Below are 21455 nucleotides of genomic sequence, written 5' to 3' on the forward strand. Positions count from 1 at the left end.
TGTGTGTGTGCGTGTGTGTGTGTGTGGGAAGAAAATGTAGGGCAGCCGCTTGTTCTCCCTCCCTCTGCCATCTCTCTTCCTATCTATTCCTCTGTCTGCCTTTGTTTCCGTGCTGTGCTGCCGTAGCTGCAGTCGCCACGGCGACGACTGACATTGTTGCCTCGGCTCCCACTTCCGTATTTGCAGAGGCTTGTCTCTTTCTCTCGCTCCCTGCCTCTCCGTCTCAGCTCGCCTCGAGGATTTACAGAGGGTTCATGCAACCTCCCTGAGGAACCATTGTCTGCGTGAGGGTGTGTGTGGGTGCATGTGTGTGTGTGTGTGTGCGTGAAAGAGAGGTGAGGTGGCTTCAGGATCCAGACATGAATTCCTGTTGGAAAATGAAGATTCAGGTACAGATATCTTGTTCTTGATGGTGTTGCTGTTCTTTGTCTCTTGTGTTGCTTTTTGTTGATGGTGCTGATGATGTTGTCATTGTTGTGATTATTTTCAACGCTGAAGGGTTTACGCGTAGCTTTACATCATATCCACACGCCATAGTTGATCATATATAATGTATATAAGGCGTGTGTGAAGAAAAGACGATGATATTAAGAGGAATGGGGACTCATTGCAGTTTCCATTCAGTGGTTGTTATGGTGAGGCCTCCTGTATCCGTGGTGATGGCAGAAGGCTTCTGCTGCAGTAGCTGAGAGATGAAAGAGTTGCCAGGAATGTGTGGTTTTGTCTATTTGTCTGTGTTAGAGAGAGAGAGAGAGAGAGAGAGGATAAATGGAGAGCAAAATGAGCAGAGACAGTCAGAAAAGGTCCGTCTGTCCATCCTGTCATGCAGACGTGGTGGTATCACAGTACTGTCTGGGGTTATGAATGTGTTGACATTATGTTTGTTTTGCTCGTCTTTCATATCTGCATGTGTTTCCGCATATTCAGCGTTATCTATCAAGGACTCTGAACCCACAGTCAGTGCATGTTCTGGGGCGTGCATGCATGCATGACGGTACTGTACATGTTTGTTTGTGCAGTTCAGAGGAGCATCTGCCACCTCTTCACTGTGAAAGGTTGACCCACTTTCTCCTGTGCCTCTGCCCTTTGTTCAGGATGAGTGGGGGTGCACAGAAATACTATATATGACTCGTGAACCTGAACGCCCCATGAGCATTGTTTTATTGACTTTACTGCAGGCATAGTTGCATGTTTCCTTTTTTTACATAATCTCTTTGGGCTATTTGCGTGCTGTCACAGTGAGAGAAAGTACATTGTAAAATACCATATCTGGTCAGATTCAGCACACATGAACTCAGTAACCCCTCTGCTCTGCCATCTTGACTTTTCTTTTCTCTTTGCTCATGTGCTGTGGCACCTAACTCTACATATGGTGTGAGAGGGTAAAGAGAGGCAGCAGTCTTCTCTGTGGAGTGTGATTTTTTGCTAATAGGTGCACACAGAAACTCTAGAGAAACAAACAAGGCCTCAGTGGCAGAGTGACCTGATATGAATATGTTTTCCCCTCTCGGTCTACAGCTTAGCATATCACATCATCAACCGATGCACCAAATCACAGAGCTTTGTGTCAAATCTGCAGCTGGGGGGGAGGAGGGGGAGATTAATACAGTCAGTCACATGTCATGGCAGAGCGTTAAACCTGTTGGAGAGAGGAGGAGGAGGAGGAGGAGGAGGAGGGGACAGAGGGATAAATGAGGAAGAGAAGGAAGAAAGACAGAATGAGATGAGGCAACACAGGAGAGGACAGCAAGGCAGAGCTTATCATGCACACAGGAGTTTGTGGTACAGTGGTTTTCCTGCGACACTGACAGTTTCACTCATAAATTGTTTTTTTTTTTACCACAGAGCACCTCCGTCAACGGTGTTGTCTTCCTCTTCGTCATCTTGTTTTCCACAGAAAGAGCTCGCTTTTCAAACCCCCAAGCATGCTTTTAACATTCATCAGTGCTGAGAACTCATGCAGTTAGTATTCATCACGCTGGATTTTGAAACTCTTTAAAAAAAAGTGGAGCCTGTTTCAAATGTTACACTTCAGATATGGTGTTCATATTCCCAGCGGGTGCCAGAGCTAATGCTTCTTTAAACAGCTGCTGCTAGCTAAAAAGAAGCTGTGTGGTGGGCTCAGGCCTCAAGCTGTTATGGACTCTTGTTTGCTTGAGATAGAGTCTGCGAGTCGCTTCTTAACTCACTGAATTGGTGTTTCATACCAGTCATTTCATATGACTCTTGGTCAATAACTCACTCCTTCTTCTCTGGCCTTTGCTGAGGTGACCTCTTGGCCATCTCTAAGAATTTTGTTTTTGTTTCTGCAAGCCCGTTATTGAAGGATTATATCAAAAGGGTACTGAGGGTTCACACACTAATAACGGAGCTAATTAGGAGGCGCTGCGCTGAACTAATTATCTGTAGCTTGACTTTTCCACACAAGTCATAAATAATGATTTATAAGCCTGACCCCAAGAGCAGCTAATGAGGAAATGTGAGTCACAAAACTACTTCAGTGTATCTTTGGATCTCTTGCTCTCTTTATAAAGCACTCACACCCCACTGTCATATTTCACTTTTCCTTCATGTTCCTCTGGTACTTTCTTACTGCAGCTCTCATTATTGTTGGATTAGACTCTGGTATTGCATTTATAATACTGCCATATAGCCTTAATATACGCACAGCCACAATAGGTCACCGTCCACATGGTCCTGCACTGAATATGATGGTCACTGTCTCCTTTTCCATATCCTGTTTGGACATACTGATGTAATTATGGCCGATATGAAGAAAGATGAGGGAAGGATAGAGCAGGAGCAGGAGGAAGAAGAGGAGGAGGAGTAGGGGAAAACCACAAGCTCACATCCTGTCCATGAGAGCACAGACAGGCGTGCTCGTTCACACACAAACACACACACAAACACACACACACACACACACACACACACGCACACACACAGAAATGCTGTAGATTTGAGAGTCCGGGGGTGTTTCTCCTACAGTACAGTCTCACTATACATGATATCCCGCTTTGATGTGGTTTTATGATGCACACAGACACACGCACACGGATGCTGCAGGCTGAGAATGTGAGAGTGTGGTTTTGCTGAGCTAATGCCTCTTGTGTAAAAAGAATATACCCTCAAATAAGACAAAAAGCTTTGCTGGAAACTAAACTTTCTAAAGTGCTTGACATCATTCTCTTTTGCCCCCCAGACACAGTAGGTCTGGTTAGATGTCTGTGGTCATCCAAGCTCTCCACTGGTTGTTGTTGTTAGTGTGCATAGTTAAGATTTCTCATCTGCTGACGTTCTCTTGCCCAGCTGCCCACTCCTGCATCTCCTCCCGAAGTGGCTGGCGAACATTGACAGATATAGGAAACCACATAAAGGCCAACTTCCTTTCCTGTCGGGTATGTTTGTTTTCGCTTTTGCCGCAAGGATGTGTGCCGCTGACCTCTGAGGGGGGAGGAGCTAGTCAATGCAATGTTTACTCAGATATCTGTTTCTCAAATGTGTCTGTATTTTCAGACTACGAGTGTGTTCATAATGCCCTACTTGACATCGCTGGCATTAGATTCATATGATTATGAGAGAGATTTCTCTGAGGAGCTGAGACTATGCGGAGGAATATTTTATCTCTGTCTGTGAAGGAAATTTTATGTCAGCTTGTCTGCAGCAACTTGTACATTTGAAAAAAAAGAAAAAAAGCAGGATGGCCTCATTTTTTAGATCTGCGTTTGGCAGAATGATCAGCCCTAAGCAGATCATGGTATGCTTATGCCATTTATTTCAGGGAAAGCTATTCAGATGTAAACACCGCCTTGTGCAGTCTGCCACAGGCTTTCTGTTGTCATACCTGCAGCTCCACAAGCTTTACTCCCTCACCTGTCAGTCTAATGTCTGTTTATCTTTAGCTTCATGCTGTTTAACTGAAAACAAAGTGGTTTGTGGTTGTCTGCTTTCCCGTGCTGTCGTCTACACAGAAGTCATTTTCATAACCATTTTTTATCATGGTGCTCATTTGACAACTTGAATTAAAAATGCTCTTTGTGTTCTACTGACATCAGACCCCACAAAATGCAGCCAGCAGAGCAGTCTGAAAGTGAAATCTGGAGTGCAGTGTAAAGCCGTTTACATGGTTTCATGTGAAGTGAAAGCTGATATGAAGTTAACCCCGCTTTCATCTACTTCACAATTTCAGAAAGCACACATCCCTCAGGGGATTTTCCAAAAAATTAGCTAGGTTTATTGATTTCAAACAAATGATCATGTAAATACAACCAAACATCAGGAACAAATGATATTCTACTGTATACATAAACAATCCAGTTCTCTCACCATATAAATTACTTAAAGGCCCTGAACTTCCGCACAGATGTTTTCACTTGTTGGTAACAAATAGTGAAGTTCTACATGCATTGTGTCACATCTGTGTCAAATTATTCTTGTTCCTAACATATGTTTGAATTAAGACAGTTTATCTATTAATATATATTCATATATTTTTGATATTTCTTCTATTTGTGGTTGCTTTAATCCTTCGATACCCATCCCTCCTTTTGAGGATGGTCCACCTAATTAACACATATATTTTAGTTATGTTACACCCATGTGATGAATGTGGATACTACGTTTTGAAGGATTTATTACACTGTTGGACTGCCAACTGTTTTAAAGGCAGGGAGTAACCAAATGTATAAGGTTTCAGTTGTATATCATCTATTCTACCTTTTGAAATACTACCACAACACATGAACACTTGTTTTTTATAGTAATAGAAGCACTGTGTCGTTGGAGCAGTGGGTGGTAAATGTTTAACATACTACAGTATGCATAAGAAAAGCTGTGTTGTTTAAGCTGTCAAAGACGGAGGTGTAGGTAAGCTGCTGGACGTCGAACTGTCGTGGTTATGAAATTATACCGCTTCTGTTGAATGCAGAGTGAAGCAGCTTGCAGAGGTTACTCAGAATTGTAATGAATTTACAGAGAAAGAACAAAGAAGGAAAAGAGAGACACACTCACACACGCAAACCTCTGTCCATTAATTTTCACTGATTGAATTCCTTCGACACTCACTTCATTACCACTGTCTGATAGCTATCATTCATTTGGCTTCTCTGTCTCTTACTTTATATTTCTTCCTCTGTCTCTTTTTCCTGCAGTCCCTCAGTCGCTCCCTCCTAGTCTTGTTACGATGTCAGCTATCTGTAGCAGGGGATGATGAAGTGAGTTCGTTGGCCCTTTTTCAACAGAGTAACTGCCACATTAAACAACTGTCAGTGTTTGGGACGCACAGCAAGGAGCGGCTTAATGTATGAAAACCCATCTCCCTAAATATGTTTTAGAGCTCAGTAGAGATGTATTTTGCATTTTCTTGTACAGAGGTGCCTTTGTTGAACATTGTGTTGGAAGCCCATTTTCCAAGGCATCTGATAAAAATGCCATTTATCCTCCGGAATCAATGTTCTGCCCCCTCCTGGCATCCTGAAAGAAGATGCTCTCACACATTTCACCAATTATCAGTCCAAAAGCACTGTTTTCTCACTCTGTGTGATTGAATTAACCTCTGGAAACGCTGGTTTGTTGTTACAGTAGATTGTGGAGCTGTAGTCTATGATTGGCTCTGAGGCAGAGGAAGCTGAAGGTGTTTCTGCAGTGACTTGAAGAAGCTTGATGCTCTTTCTTTTCCAAGCTTGAAACATGTTGTAGTATTTCATTTTTAAATTTGTGAAGTGGTGCTTTTGTGTGATTCTTTGTGGAAAAACTCAGTTTTACAGATCTGTCGATTAAATCAACTCATCGATTAGTCGACAAAATCCTGGGAGTGTTAGCCATCTAAGAATTTTTGGGGTCGAGGACAATTCTAGTCACATTATTCCAGGCAACAGAATTGTTGGCTGGACGTTGTTAGCAATGATGAGATCTAATGATTGATTTTTTTCCCACTGATGGAAGCCTAAATAGACGATAATGCACTGCAGCTAAAAGGCTTGTTGTAAAGGAGCTCCAGGGTTGCTTGTTCACAGCTGGAAAAACAAACTCTTGCAACATTATTATTTCTACTGGTGTCTCAGTCACTACTCTCTCCACTTGAGAGCAGATGTCCATGGGCAAGTCCAGGCAAGTCCTCTGGGGGATGTTTAACGATACTCCAGGAAGTAAAATAGATCAGTTTAGGAAAATAGATGCAACAAAAATATTTCAAAAGTGCACATGCATGCATAATATGTAATGCATAAGTATACAAAAATAGATTTTTCCTTTTGTAAGATCTATTTTTGTCCCACACAAACCTGTCTGCGCCATAGCTGTTTTGAAACTGTCTCAATCTCTCATGAAAAAAACAATGTACAAGGTGAAGGGTTGCGAGCTTGACAAGCAGCTCTCATTTGCGACCATGACATATTGTGTGAAATCCCATTTCATGTCTGTGACTTGGGACAGAAACTGTTGTTGGGCGCAGATGGTGCATTAAGCAGCCTCGCTGACGTTAGGTCTCAGGTTTGTATTCTGAGAAGCTGTTGACCTCAAACACAAACCTATCTTTACGATCTGCCTCGGGCGTGACGCTGGTGTGAAATTCTGCAGAAACCAGGAGGAAGGATCTGGTAGATTCAGTTCTCTAATTTAGAGTTTCTCAACAAAATAAGAGACATTTACCTTTGGCTGTTTTTCTGACTTTATGGCACTTTTCAGTTTATTAGTGTTTTTTTCACAATCAGCCCTACAGCAGCATTTGATTAGAATTGTTTTACTTTCATAATCCACGTGCGTTTACACTCTTTGCAGTTACATTTAGTGTTTGCATGTATAATCAGATACATTTTGTAACGATTAATCGATAGATAGAAAATTAATCAATTGGCAAACATTCTTCAATGTGAGGATTTGATGCTGTCTTCATCATATATAATAGTAAATTGATTTGTTTATATTATTGGTTTATTTATCTGCATTTCTTTTGATTAATTGTTTAGTGTATTTTTTATGAAATTACATCAAAATCCTTCGAAGCCTAAGGTGACATTTTCAAATGTTTCCGATCAAAAATCTAAAACCAAAAGATATTCAATTTACAGTGATATTAAACAGAGAAATGCAGCAGATCTTCACATTTAAGAAGCTGGAACCAGCAAATATATGGTATTTTCTAGCCTGTGCATCCCACCCATATAGTCTACTGGCCGATCAGTGGCATCTTCATCAAAGGCGGCTCAGATGGTCTATTTAACTCTAATATTGAAAAAGTTGTGTTGAGGATAGAAACTTAATTTAACCCTGCCCCTTTGAAATGTGTCTTTTTGCAAAGGTTTTATCTTTTGAGATTGTGGCATGAAAGCGAGTTGAGCCCTCCTCCCTGTGGGCCGAGAACAGAGCCCTGAAAGACGCAGCGATCCCTCTGAATATGACCTCTCCTCTTCTGTCGTACTCTCCTGAGCTTCGTTTTCTTACAAGCCTCCAGTCTTCAGAGTCCAGTCTCAAAGTTGTGTTATCAAAGGCTGGGGCTGCAAACAGACCCACAGAGGAGGTGGAGAAAGACGGACACAGCGGCGTGTGAAACCTGACCCCTTCTTTATCAGAATTATGCATGAGCCCAGAGAATAGGGCCCTTTATAGTCTACAGTCATGACAGCAGTGAAGGTGACTCCCAGAGCTTGTACAGGTAACACAGTTTGAGAGCATTTTTTTTAGAAATGGGGCATGGAAATGGTGTTGATCTATTTCTCATCTTTTTTCATCTGTCTGCAGCCTCTCTGCTCTAATCACTGCTGTCTATGAAAGTCAGCGGTCCATTTGTGGCCTTGTTATTTCCCAGAAACTCTCGGTCTGCTTGTTACTCCATTTTTGGCCAAGAAGGAGGATTAAGGGCAAGGATCATCAAGGATCTGTTATCCCCGTCTGTCATCTTCTGTAAAAAAACAACTGAATTTTTATCCTCTTCGACAATCTGACAATTGATTTGCTGCACAAATTGCACCCATTGAGAGCTGTCTTTATCATTTTGTGACACTGTATTGAAGGCATTGAAGAAGTAATTACAGATGGAGTAGAACTGCATCACTTTAATCCACTAGTACAGTAGGAGAGTTTTATCTGCAGTACCACTGGTGAAAACAACATGTTATTAGGGATTTTCTCTCCTCATTTCTACGGTATACGTTTGCGTGTGAATCTGAAACATTCACACTGACGTCAGCCAGGAAATGCGCTGGCAGATTACAACGGAAGATGAATACAGTTTGAGATGGAAGATAATGCCCACACGCTTGCAGCTGATATTTTAGTTTATCAAAGTGACAGGAAATTGCATATAGATGTTTATTCAGAAATTTGTTTTTCTTCTGATGAAATGTCAGCACTTTGCCTCATCAGATAATGGAAACTTTTGTTATTGCTCCGTGACCAGTCGACTGGAGGAGAATTAGAAGTGAGACGTAAGAGGTGTCTGATGTGTTGTTTAATTGCACTCTCTGCACTGACCACAAATTCATACGGCAGCCCTTTGCTCTCAGTAAGACCAGATGAGGGTGTGACAGTAGTTTAATTAAAAGAAATGTTTGGATACAAGTGCAGGCATGTTGGTATTATCCAAACACCAATAATTGTATCTCAGAAACTACATCCAAATTGGCATCTTATCAGCATGGCTGGGAAGGTCTCTGTGTGTGTATATTGTATTTAAATGTCCTCTGAGGTTTAGTGAGATGGGAGGAAAATAAGGCTGGAGATGGAAGGAAGAAGCAGAGTGATGGAGAGGCACACACAGTGGTCCTCTATCACCATGGCAACTAGTCACAGCGAGGACACGAGTGAAGCGTTGAAGTAATTAAGAATTGGAAGCACGTCAGGTACTCTCTTAGTGGTATGATGTGTGCGTGCGTGTTTGTGTGTAGACTCATGGTTCATGGAGTTAATAGAGGAGAAGTGAGAAAGGGGTAGGGTAATATAAGTTTTTCTTCTACCTACTCCTTTTCGGACACTATAACTCTTGTTTTGTTTGTTATTATTTTGTATCTGTTTTTATTTATTATATGTTCGAAATAAAGTCTTTCATTCATTCATTCATTCATTCATTCATTCAAGGTTAATGTACTTCCTGTTTGGACAAGGATGGCAGAGGTAACCCTTAAGCTGCTGCTGCTTCTTAACAACATGGGGAAAGTTCTCAGGGTCGAGATTTCCACACAAACAAATGCTGCCTGTCAGTGTATATATACAGTCTTGATGTTTCTCTGTTGGTGTCCTTCTACGCAAGGCTGGATTACCAACTGGCCCCAGATCTCCAGGGGCCCCAAAAGTTGCAGGTTCACTTCAAAATCTCCTCCTTATCGGATCATTTCGGTCTTTATTGAGTCCCAACAACCTTATTTTCTTAAGAAAAGTGAAAAAGCTACTAGTGCAGAGTATTTAAAGGTGCTCTATACTAAACCCACTGTTAGCTGCGAGCGCCCTGGCTTGCTGTCCCCATGTTAAGAGCTGTTGAGATGCAATAGAAATGCTCCCAATCCTGTATTTAGCACCTTTAAATTTGTTTCCAATAGAAATCAACTTGTTGTAAGATTTTTTAGCCATGCTCGCGCATAGCTCTAGGGATGGCTCTGTCTATCGGTTGGTCAGTCCGCCACTTTGGATCAGATTGAAATATCTCGACAACTATTGCAATGAAAATGTTGTACAGACATTCATGTTCATCCTCAGAGGATGAAACTTACTGACTTTGGTGATTCTTAGACTTTTACTCTAGCATCAACATAGATATAAAGTAGCATCTGGAACTTAATTTACATGCTCTTACAAGACAGTTTAATACAATGACAACCGAGCTAGTGGGGCGAGTATGTACAAGTAAATAAGGAGTCAATTACAGAAAGAAATACTTGATAAGAAGGGGGGTGATGCAGTGTCCAATATCAACATCAACTTAATTAGTTACTCATGCGCTCACATGTGCATATTCTTAAAGGACGAGTGTGTAGGATTAAGTGTCATCTAGTGGTGTGGTTGCATGATTGCAAGCAACTAAATATCCCTCCGCTCACTCCTCCCTCTCCAAGCGTGTCGGAGAGCCACGGTGGTCTTCAGGTAACGTTAAAAAACAAAAGGCTGTGTGTAGAGCCAGTGTTTGGTTTCTCCGTTCTGTGCTACTGTAGAAACATGGCAGAGCAACATGGCGCACTCCGTGAAGAGGACCCGCTCCCTATGTAGATATGAAGGGTTCATTCTAAGCTAATGAAAACACAACGATTCTTAGTTTCAGGTGATTATACACTAATAAAAACATAGTTATGAATATTATATTCCATTTCTGCCAATAAATCACCCTAAATCCTACACACTTGACTTTTATTGACACTCTTGACATATTGGGTCAGGTTGTATTACTCCTGCATAGGAATACTGGTTGATTTCTGGGACTCTGGTTATATAATAATGCTGCCATGTGTGGTCTATTGTGTGCACTGTATTTGATGGGAGCTTGGAGGTGTATGTGTATAGACAGTAGAGACAGAGTTGATTTCCCTTTGCAAGGATTTGTTCGTGTCCAAAGCACCACAGCCCCGTCAGACCCGGTGTGAACTCAGCATTATGCAACTATAATTGATTACTCATCATTAAGGAACCATGCGAGGCTTTAATACCAACACTGAACACTGTTTATCCGAGTCTCCGATGTAAACTGAGAAAACTGAGTGGGAATCAAGGATCATTTTAGAGCCTCAGAACAAAACTTGACTGTGCCGAGTGCTGACAGTATTGGCCTGTTTCGCTCCCTGAGTAATGATACAAATATTGTGACACCATTCGATTTGGAGTTTGGACGGATGCGTTATGTAATCAGCTTGTCCTCCTTTCGTCTCACGCCAGAAGAACTTGATTAACTTAAGATGCCAAACAGCTCAGGCTCAGCTGCTGAGAAATGTAGCTTTGCTGTGCTCGTTAGGAAACCATGAATCAGTCCTATTCCTGTCATGGCCTTTAACATTCATATTCTCATATCTACCCCATAAAAACCTTTGCATTATTACTTAAATCTGCTTGTCATTGTATTTGAAATTTGGTTCAGACATTCATGTTGCCAAGAGGATGAATCGTACTGACTTTAATGATCCCCGGAAGTTTCTTGTAGTGCCACCAGCAGGTCAAAATTTCACTTATCTAGTGATGTATCTGAATCTCTACTAGCTGCGTTGGCACAAAATTCGGTGCAGACATTCACGTTCCCCTCAGGATGGATTGTAATAACTTTGGTGATCCCTTAACTTTTCATAACGCCATCATCAGATCAAAATAAAATTTTGTCCAATACTTTGTAGGGCTGACCCGAATACTCCGTAGCTTCGAAGCCTCGACCGTTGCCATGGTATTCGACCTCCAATCACTATACGAATGCTTCTTTTTTAATTTTTAATTTTTTTATATAGAAGTGTGTAATAATTATGTATAAATACCAAAATAGCCCATGAAATAAGGAATGATCCCACAATTTAATTTACTATTCAAATTCAGCATTAATTCTTATTAGTTATTTTCAGACGGATATTGCTGTTATATGTGTAGAGGTGCGTGTGTGTAGAGTAGTACGACAGCAACACCTTCCTGGGCACTGAAATGGGGAAGATGGAGACTGACAGACAAAAGGACATGTCAGCCTGCTGCGCTGCGCTGGTATTCGGGACAGCCTCAATACTTTGTGACCAAATACCTGCAAAACCTATGACAAAGTAGCTGTGTGCCTTCTTTAAGTTCTACACATTTAGACTCTCAGCCTTGGTTTTTTTTCATGGTCAAATACAGCAACATTCATTACAAATGAAGTGGGATGCAGATAGTAAATATGGGGCATATGTCAGTTATCTCTGCGCAGAATGCATCTACAGATTGAACAGCATTTCTTTTCCGTAACTGAATGTGTTTTTTCACCCACTTGATATGTCTTTCTTCTCCTCTTTTACAGAATGAAAAGCCTCTGGGTCATTCTGCAAGCAGGTCCAGCAATATATCAAAGGTGAGCAAAGCACACACAAATCGAAAAAAAAAATTTGAATGAATGATGTATCGGCGTCCTCCGCCTCAGAGAGAGAAAAGAGGACATAAAGACAGGAGGGCGGCGGTGAGGTGAGCTGTGGAGGAAGGTAGAGATTGACAGGACAGACAGACAGACATGCAGTGGAGTTAGAGTAGCTGATTGATAACCTGCCTCTCTCGAATCACATCACCTCAATCAGAGCTGCCCCTCTGATCAACCTCCAGAGAGCAGACGTGGCATTACACCTCAGCTCCTCAACTCACTGTGGCTGTCTGTCAGACAGGATGTTTCTCTGTGACTCTTGTCTTTCTCTATTCCTCCCCTCCTCCCTCCCTCCCTCCCTCTCCTGTGCTTCGCTCCCTCAGGCAGAGCTACACCCTGCATCAAATCTGACTCCAGGGTTTCAATCCTTGTTCTCCTGAGCTTCTTATAGGATAAACCCTTTACTTGTGCTAATAGATGTCAGGGTCACTTCATCACCATTGGACCGCTCCTGTAATAATGTTTGATCCACAAGCGGGTTTAAACGTGAGGGAGATGGAAGTTATTGCACCTGAGTGACTAATATACCAACAATCATTTTCAGGGTCACAGCTATGGTTAAACATACAGTAAATATACAGTTTCCTAAGACAATATGCCACTCTCAGACTAGAGAGGTGTATACTGTATGGCTTAGATAATTGATTTATTGAATTGAACTTATAATTTACTTCTATTTCAATTTGATGGCAGATAATAGATGTGGTGAAACTGTGGTGACATAAAAACTAAGAGAGGCTATCATATGTGGACTGTAGACACATTAGCGCCCTTGTGTAGGTGCTCAGGATGTTTTAAGTTTCATGCACCTGATCATGGCGTGAGTCATCTAATGCAGGGGTTCTCAAACTTTTTGGGACCAGGGACCCCTGAAAGCGGGAGAACATTTTCCAATGACTGTGACCATAATCGTAACACTGATTAAGCATAATGATTACTACCATTTGTTCTCTTAGATGCCATTGAAACTATTCTTATTCTAAAACCTTTCAACCTAAATACTTCACACCTGTTTGATAGTGATCAACAGAAACACATTTCAATTTGTATCATGTTAATGCCACTTTATTTTGCCCTGATATTCCGGGTCCTTTGTAAGATGTCAATTTAGCTTGGCCAGCCTCATGGCTTCGTTCGCTAGCACCTGAAGACACATGACGCATTTTGGTCGCTCAATATAACTGTCGTCATAATTTCTCAATTTTGCTAGTTTGGGCTTAGAGTCACTTGACGATGTGGACTGACTCAAACGTTTCTCCATGCTCGCCAGCTAACTAGCTGGCTCATAAGCTAAGCAGCAGTAGGAACGGTTCGTTGCGCCCTGAGTGAAGTGTCTGATTCATGACAGATTGACGTGATGTGTCACAATCATATCAGAGGTTCTATTTGCCTAAAGCTAACATGGGTGGGAGTAATGGACACAATATGCTTGTTTTATTGGCTCAAATGGTCCCCATCTGTAGATATGTACTTTTTAATGGTACAGCACAATTTTATAATTTATAGCAAATTATTTCATGGACCCCCTGACAGAGTGCCACGAATGTATTTATATTTAATGTGTAATTAATATACAGAATCATGACACAATATTCACATTATTCTGTGAAATACAGCTGCAAAATGAGTAAAATCAACACGGTTTAAAGGAGAATTACTTATTTTTACACCTGGAGTCTTGTTTTTGTAGTTTTGGCTGCCGTTCTTGGATATGATAACATTTTCTTTATGTATCTACACCAGAGTTTAATTGCTCTAGTATAGTTTCTATTTTTTTTATTTCTATTCTTATATTCATTTTTACTCTTCTTTATTTATCTGTATTCATTTCAGTCCTTGTGCTGCTGCCTGCTCTTGAATTTCCCATCTGGGGATCATTAAAGGCTTTTCTTATCTTATCTTTCTACTGATTCGATAGTGAAACCAACAGTAAACACTCCCAAAATATGTATGAATCATCCGTTGCATTGTAAAATTGTTTTTTGTGTACAACTGACAAAGTATGTCAAAGTTGAACCAGGACGTACTAACCTGAATATCAACTGTTTACAACGGTCAAGTTGAGTAAGAAGTACACTTACAAAACAATGAGATGATGAACTGTGAGTTTGTGCTCTTGTGATTGAGTTCTGTGGTAAAGCTGAACCTGCATCATGAGTCTGAGTCATTACCTCCATAAAAAATGACCTTTAGTAACTGATCAAATAATCTGACACATAACATCCTGTAAAAATACGATAAGACGTTTTTACACTCAGATTTTTATACAGAATAAACAAAGAAGATTAACATTTAGACAGATTTTGTTACCTTTGCACAGAGCTAGGCTATCTGTTTCCCCATGTTTACAGTCTTTATGCTATGCTAAGATAACCAGCTGCGGGCGGTAGCTTCATATTTACCAGACAGATATGAGAGTGGGATCAAACTTTTAATCACAGTCTCAGCAAGAAAGCAAACAGGCGTATTTCCCAAAATGTCAAAGTATTTGTTTAATGGTTTCCAACAGGGTTTTTGTTTGATGTCTATGGAGACAGCAGTGTCAGTGTGGAGCTGCTCTGGCAGGGAAGTTAGATTTGATAGTTTAATGGGGCTTAAAATAGCTGAAACCGACCAATTTAAACATGCCTTGTTGGCTCAGATATGGCTCTTCCAGATTGGCTCGGGACATCACGGTTATTTCAAACATTCAGTCTAGTTTGAACAGTAAACCTGAATATATAGATATATGATGAAAAGTCTGGAGTCATCAGAGTAAGTCATTCTTACTCTCATTGCACATGCTTTCTACACACAAACACACATGAGAGGGCCAAGAAATAGAGTGACGGGTATCTCATGCGTAAATGAAGGGGTGAATTAGTTTCTGGACACCATGCATTGTCATTGAATGTCCTACCTAGACCGCCTCTGACAAGTGTGTGTGTAATGGAGTGATAGACATAAAATAGGAACAAGGCTCTTAAGTTTGACAGCTTTAATTAATATCCAGCCGTCTGCCTGCCAGCTGGTGTTTCCTGCTCCTTCCTAAAGGGAAGTACCACTGACTGGCAGGTTTTAAATCTGTATTAATTGTTCTCTGGGCGGTCACAGACAAGTCTGCTGGGAATCTCAACGGTTAAAGAGAGTGAGTCAGCTTGTGACTGGAAAGGTTGCTGGTTTGAATCGCTAAACCAGTTTGGGGAAACCTGAGCACGGAAATGGAAAAAGTCCTCTCCAAGCTCTTGACATATATTGTCAACAACTTAAACTGGTCATTATAGAGGTGTTATATAATTTCTCCCTCCTGAAACCACTCTCCCTGGAAGCTGCTTAAATCAGAATATGATCTGAGGGACTACAGAAGATTATATTATGCATATATGCAGTCCCGGCTCTCTGCAGTATTGGCAGGATGAGGCGGAAGATTTTCATATTTCCAGCAGTGACTCAAACGCTCCTTTTTACTGAAAGAATATAAAATGTAGGTCATGATAATTTATGTTGCAAAGCTCCATAAAATGAAAGATAAAGGCAATTTTATGGATCACAGTAAAATGTACAGTTGTTAAGAACTTGGGTCAATTTACACATGTGCCACTGCTGATGACCGTCTAATGGATGATCTTGACTGACACGTGTTTGTTTTCATTCATTTCAGCATTAGCTCCAGCCAGACTCAAAATAAGGACACCAAAACAAACCCCGCATTGCTTCACATGGCTCCGATTCAAGCCTAATCACTCGGCTCGCGTCAGATCAAATCAAAAATGAATGTGCTCGTATCCAATTGTTGACCTACTTAAAAAGATATCTCTCTACATAAATAACCACAGCATCGGCCTGAGAGGAATATTTTATAACATCTCCGGCTTGGCACGACAATACAGTCTGGATGATGTGGGAGCTCAAACATCCGAAGAATTTGTTCACTCTGTCAAAGCACCTGCTCTGGTTTTATACTGATAACCTGGCAGGATACTCAACCGTTGGTGTTTTCTTTAAACTAACAGCGTTGTCCTCTTTGAGGCATGACTCAGTAAAACTTCATCTCTCCAGTTACTTGTAACACTGAATACCTGTCATGAGACACACACACCGGGACAGAGAGATAATAACAGGAAAACAAGCTGCAGCATTTAGCCAGGGGGTAAATTGTTTCATAAAGATGATATTGCCTCCATCAGTGCGCTTGTCACTGTGGGGGATTAAGGTGTGTGGTCTTAGATATAAATGTATACGTGTATCCAAAGCCAAAAACTCATTATCTCTCATCTGCTGTGTAGTTGTTTGTTCATCGATTCATGTATTCGGAAGGTGTCTTTTATCGAGCGGTTTCTGTCTGGAGATTTGTGAAAGTAAGGTGGAGTTGAGGGCAAATAATCAGCATTTTTGTTAAAAGAAAGAATGGTTAGTGTAGAATATATAAAAGCAGCTCTGAAAGCTTTAGCTGGCTGAGGATTGCCCGGTGATTTGGCAGGAGTTGATTTTCCACTCGGCGAGGTCAGGAGGCTTAGCTGTCGCCGTTTCTCTCTTTAGCACAGTGCCAGGGAGCTGTGTGATGCCTCCTACACTGTTTGGGAAGGAATTAAACTATTACAGTCCTTATAAAGACACAAAGCAGCCACCCACCACTCAGAGGGCTGCTGTTGATAGTCAACCAAACATCTGGTAGTCAGCTATTTAGGGCTGCAACTATATTGTTGTTTTCATGATAGATTAATCTGATGATTGTTCCTCAATCAATTCTTTTTTTTTTCAGAAAAATGTCCAGCTTCCAAAATCCAAAGATATTGAGTTTACTATTATATAACAGAGAAAAGCAGCATATTTTCACATTGGAGAAGCTGGAACAAGAAAATGTTTAGCATTTTTGCTTGAAAGATTGCTTTAAAAATGACTGAAACTAATTAGCAAAATAGTTCCTATTAATTTTCTGTTGATTAATCAACTGATCTTGTCCGCTCTACAATTATTAGAGAAATATAACAAGCACTTTAAAGGTGCTAAATACAGGGTTGCGAACATTTCTGTTGCCTCTCTGCGGCTCTCAACATGGCTGGTGCTAAGAACGCTAAACAGTGCAAACAAGTTCTGACAGAGTCAACAGTGTTAACATGAGGGGGAACCGGAGGATGAATGCTACGATTCTGCGACGGCGTCGTCGGACGGGATGGCGTTATCAGCTGTAACCGCCATATGAGAGCAGTGTAGAGCGGCGGCCGTGAGCTAGCCAGTGGGGCACACTCACATGCACTCACATTTACTAAAAGTATGCACGGCCAGCCCGACCAGTGGAGCCTTCAAATGGGGTTGTGTTTACCAGGTTCACAACAAGAGTCCATATGAACGCCCCCCTCTCGTGGTATTTACAACCTCGTAAGTTCAGGAACTCAAAGGCTCCGAGTTCACAAGTTGTGACGTGTTTGCTGTCGTTGTAAAAAATGGCGCAGCCTATGGAAGTTAATTTTTTGGCACATAATAACGGAATATATTGTAATTTTAGTCGTATGTTGTTTTTCTTCCTAATTTTATAATATGTCTAAGGAAAATGTTGATAATCCCAACTCCTTCATCTTTTTCCTCTGTCATTAAGCCTTTGCATTTCCTGCATTATGTTACCCACTTGCTAGTTGCTAAATTGTTAGCCTCTGTTGCTTCTAGGCGCCGACAGTAACGTTAATATTGCCGTTGCATAGCAGCAGTGTTCTCATGACATCACCACTTGATCACCAAGCATATTGTGTACACGACTTCTCATGTTGTAAACACAAACTCACGAGTTTCATTTGAAGGCACCATAAGTCAATAAAGCCCAGAGAAGCTCTGATTACAACACACACAGAGGGAGAGTGACTTCACTCTCTGCTCAGGTAGACATTACTCCTCTGTATCTTTACATAGCAAATAGTTGTTTGCTGCAATATTAATGCTCTGGATATCGTTAAGAGCATCTTTAATATTAAAGTTCCCAGAGGAACATAGGACAACAAACATTGATCTTCCTCTGTAAGAAAGTGAATAAACCTAGTCCCCAAAAATGTCAAACTATTCTTTTAAAGTTCATTTTTGACTTTGGAAACAAAACAGTCCTAACTCAAGGTCCTCTTACTAGCTTTTGCTGGTACTGTCAACCGTATCACATGGTTCACCTCATTCATGTCAATATCATCTCCATCCCAACTAAGACAACTCAGACCATGTGATGTGGTCAAAAGCTTGAGAAAACGCTGATGTGAAAGTGATGTTGATGAGGACATTTTGACACCTTGGGATTGTTTTGTACTGTTTTCAAGGTCAAGAATGAATTTTGATGCTTATCTTCTACGTTGCTTTTCTATTGGCATCTTGTCAACATCTGGTCCACTCATACAGTCTGTTCAGCGATGTGTCCAGCTTGTTAAAAGCTTCTCTGTGGGAGGCAACGATTCAGTGTTCCTGTTAGATTTGAAAGGTTATTCTTTGAAGGCCCCTGTGGTTAGAAAATGAGTTATACTTCTCTTCAAGTACAGATGGAGATGGTAAAAGAAGAATGAAGGCTGAGGTAATAGCAGATGTGATTAAAGAGATGTTAGCGAAATAAGAAAAGGAAGAAAAGGTATAACAAGTTGAAAAGAGGATGATTTATGTGTGAATGAAGTGGGTACGGAGAGTGGGAGTGCTCAAGGAGAGAGGTTAAATAAGTAGTTATGATAATGACTTGAGAGACTGTTTCCAGGCACAATAAACAGGCTTCATTACGGTGAGAGTATCATGTGAGGCTGGATTATATCTAATTAGCTTATCAGAGCCAAAGAACTGAATGAAACAAGAACTGAGTGGATAAATTACACGTATTTTCACAGTTTCTAAAGTAAAATGAGGCCACTTGACACAATTTTTTTCAGCAGTTTTGGTTCCCCATTAAAAGCCAGCACTCATTTTCTCATCAAAGGTCCTCGTCATAAGAGAGGGCAGTTATGAGAGAGCAGATGAAGAGGCATACGCGCCATTAGGAAGTTAATCATTACTATCCCGACTATGTTATCTTCACTCTGCTGTTTGAGTCTGCTGCAGATGGTTATCTATCGGCCAACTCCACCAGATACACCAGATGACAACACAAATGATTAACAGAGGCAAGACAGCACTGGAACATTATGTTTACACAGCGAGAATAAAATAAGGAATAAAAATACCATCCAGTGTCATCAGTGTAAACATGATCTACCTCTTTTTTTATCAGTCACATGATGCTTTAGCTCAGCATGTGTCATCAGTTTCTTCTTTATAGTTGTTGAAGTGAGGAGCGGAAGCAGCAGCATGTAGTTAAATACTTTGTAGTGCTGGTTGCTAGAATAATGTTTTAGTGCTATGATCTGATCTTTTTGTCTCTCAGAGCTCCAAACAGTAGCTTTGCAGCCTTTTGAAATAAGAAAATGAAATTAAATATCAAAGAGACAAAAGCCACCTTGGATGAGCTTTTAAAGAAGGACAATAGAAAAGAGAGAGACAGCATGTTTGTGAAAAAAGACAGTTAAAGAGCAGCTGTGCTGTTCAGAGAAACCGAGCAAAGGGCAAAGCTGGATATTGAATTTTCTATTGATTGGTGTCAGGCCATGAGCCATAAATTTCCCCTTAGTTAGAAATGAAATCAATAGGTAATTAGTTTCGTATTGAAATTACCAGCCCCTCATGTCTTTACATTAGCAACCCAAACACCGATCTCGTTGTTTACCGTCCCTCCCTACCCACTAAGTATGCTGTCACATGTTGGATATATTGTTAATAGGATATTTATTATTTTGTTGAATAGGCATATTCGCTTTCTTGTTGAGAGTTAGATGAGAAGATTGATACCATTCTCTGTCTAAATATAAAAGTATAACCAGCTTAGCAGACAGACTGGGAGCAGGGGGGAACACTTAGCCTCGCTTTGTCCAAAGTTTAAAAAAACTTCCAGGAGTGCCTTGAGCAGAGACTGCGGGAAGTCACAAGTAGTTTTCTTGGCCAAATGTCTAATTTGGGAATCCAGAAGATCCCACAAGTGACACGCTTTCCTAGAAAAGCTTGGCCTTCAGCTGTTGTGACTACAGAAAAGGAAAGAGGTATCACGACTTCCAAAAGCGGATTTATTTGCAAAACGTTGTAAATAAAGCCCATATTGTTATAAACCAGAAGTTTCCTTTTAAACCATTTTAAAGCTACGGTGGGTAGAAATGGAGCAAATATGATTTTAACATAGTTATTTTTATAAAACAGTCACTATATCCTGACAGAAGTGCATGAGATAGGTAATCTGAAAAAAAAATCATGTGCCTCTGTGTCCTCCTGTGCTCCTAACGGCATCTGCAAGATTTCACAGACCGGAGGAAAACAACCAATCAGAGCTGACCTGGAGTCTGCCCTCCAGCTGCCGTCTATGAAAGCCGTCTGTCAATCACTCGCGAAGTCCGATCAAACGGTCAAACTAGGCAGCGCTGATCAAATATGAATCAATATTATGTTACTGTAATGTCTATTTCTCACCTCAAATGTTTTCAGAAACATATTGTAGTGTAATGTTTAGTTATAAAATGTTTGTGACCTGGCAGCCATGTTGAGATAAGTTGAAGAAATACCAAGCACCGCCAACCAGCCAGAACACGGCCAATAGGAACGCTCTCTCTCTGAAATGACCTGTGATCGGCCAAAGTCTCCTGTCACGGGTTCGATTTTCTAAAGCCTGAAAACAGAGCCATGAGGAGGAGCAGAAGTCTAGTTATCTCTCAGAACACTTGAATTACAATATGCTGAAAGATTATTATGGATGACGCCAAAAATATCCTGCCTACTGCCACTTTAAGTAATCCTCACCATGCTGTTTGTGTAACATAACTATTTGTGAAAGCTGCAATAGATAATTCTGAAGGTATTTTATTATAACATCCTCGTACCTGTAGGTGTGTCTGTTTCAAAAGTCTCTGTGGAGGCTGAACAACTCTACAGCCTCACGTCCTCCAGCTGTGCCTCTCTCAGCGCCTCATTCTTCATAACTCTCCCTCTGTCTCACAGTCTGTCTCCTGAGCGCTTCGCTCCGTGGCAGCCTGCCGTTTCAGGCACATTTTGCCTGGCACTACTTTAATCAGACAGATTAACTGCCAGTATTGTGTTTTTTTTTCCTTTTTTATCATCCAGTGCATCAATGTGTGACATGATTTTATTCTTTCTGTAAAGATCAGATTCAGGCGCTGATGATTCTCACCGCAGGTCTCAACACAGGAAATATGATTTGATCCTGAGTAATATGGTAGTTATTTCTTTAGTTACATCTTTGTTTCGTTCCTCAGGCTGGGAGCCCGACTTCAGTCAACGCTCCATGCAGTTTCTCCAGGACGTCAGTTTCCCCCTCCAGCCAGGACATCTGCAGGTACAACCCACCTCATTTCACTCTTACTGC

The 21455-nt window shown here is 41.0% G+C and overlaps 1 protein-coding gene across 2 annotated transcripts in view; it reads left to right on the forward strand.

Moving 5' to 3' along the window:
* marchf8 (membrane-associated ring finger (C3HC4) 8) overlaps nucleotides 1–21455 on the forward strand; it is an 84669-nt gene that overhangs the window by 48957 nt on the left and 14257 nt on the right. For both annotated transcript variants that reach the window (XM_074645859.1, XM_074645860.1), the window contains exons 3-4: nucleotides 11945–11995; nucleotides 21346–21425. In XM_074645859.1, the coding sequence (XP_074501960.1) occupies nucleotides 11945–11995; nucleotides 21346–21425 (131 nt within the window). The remainder of the gene's footprint in view (nucleotides 1–11944; nucleotides 11996–21345; nucleotides 21426–21455) is intronic.

The sequence above is a fragment of the Sebastes fasciatus genome, chromosome 9, assembly GCF_043250625.1.
Source record: "Sebastes fasciatus isolate fSebFas1 chromosome 9, fSebFas1.pri, whole genome shotgun sequence".
In the NCBI taxonomy this organism is placed as follows: Eukaryota; Metazoa; Chordata; class Actinopteri; order Perciformes; family Sebastidae; genus Sebastes; species Sebastes fasciatus.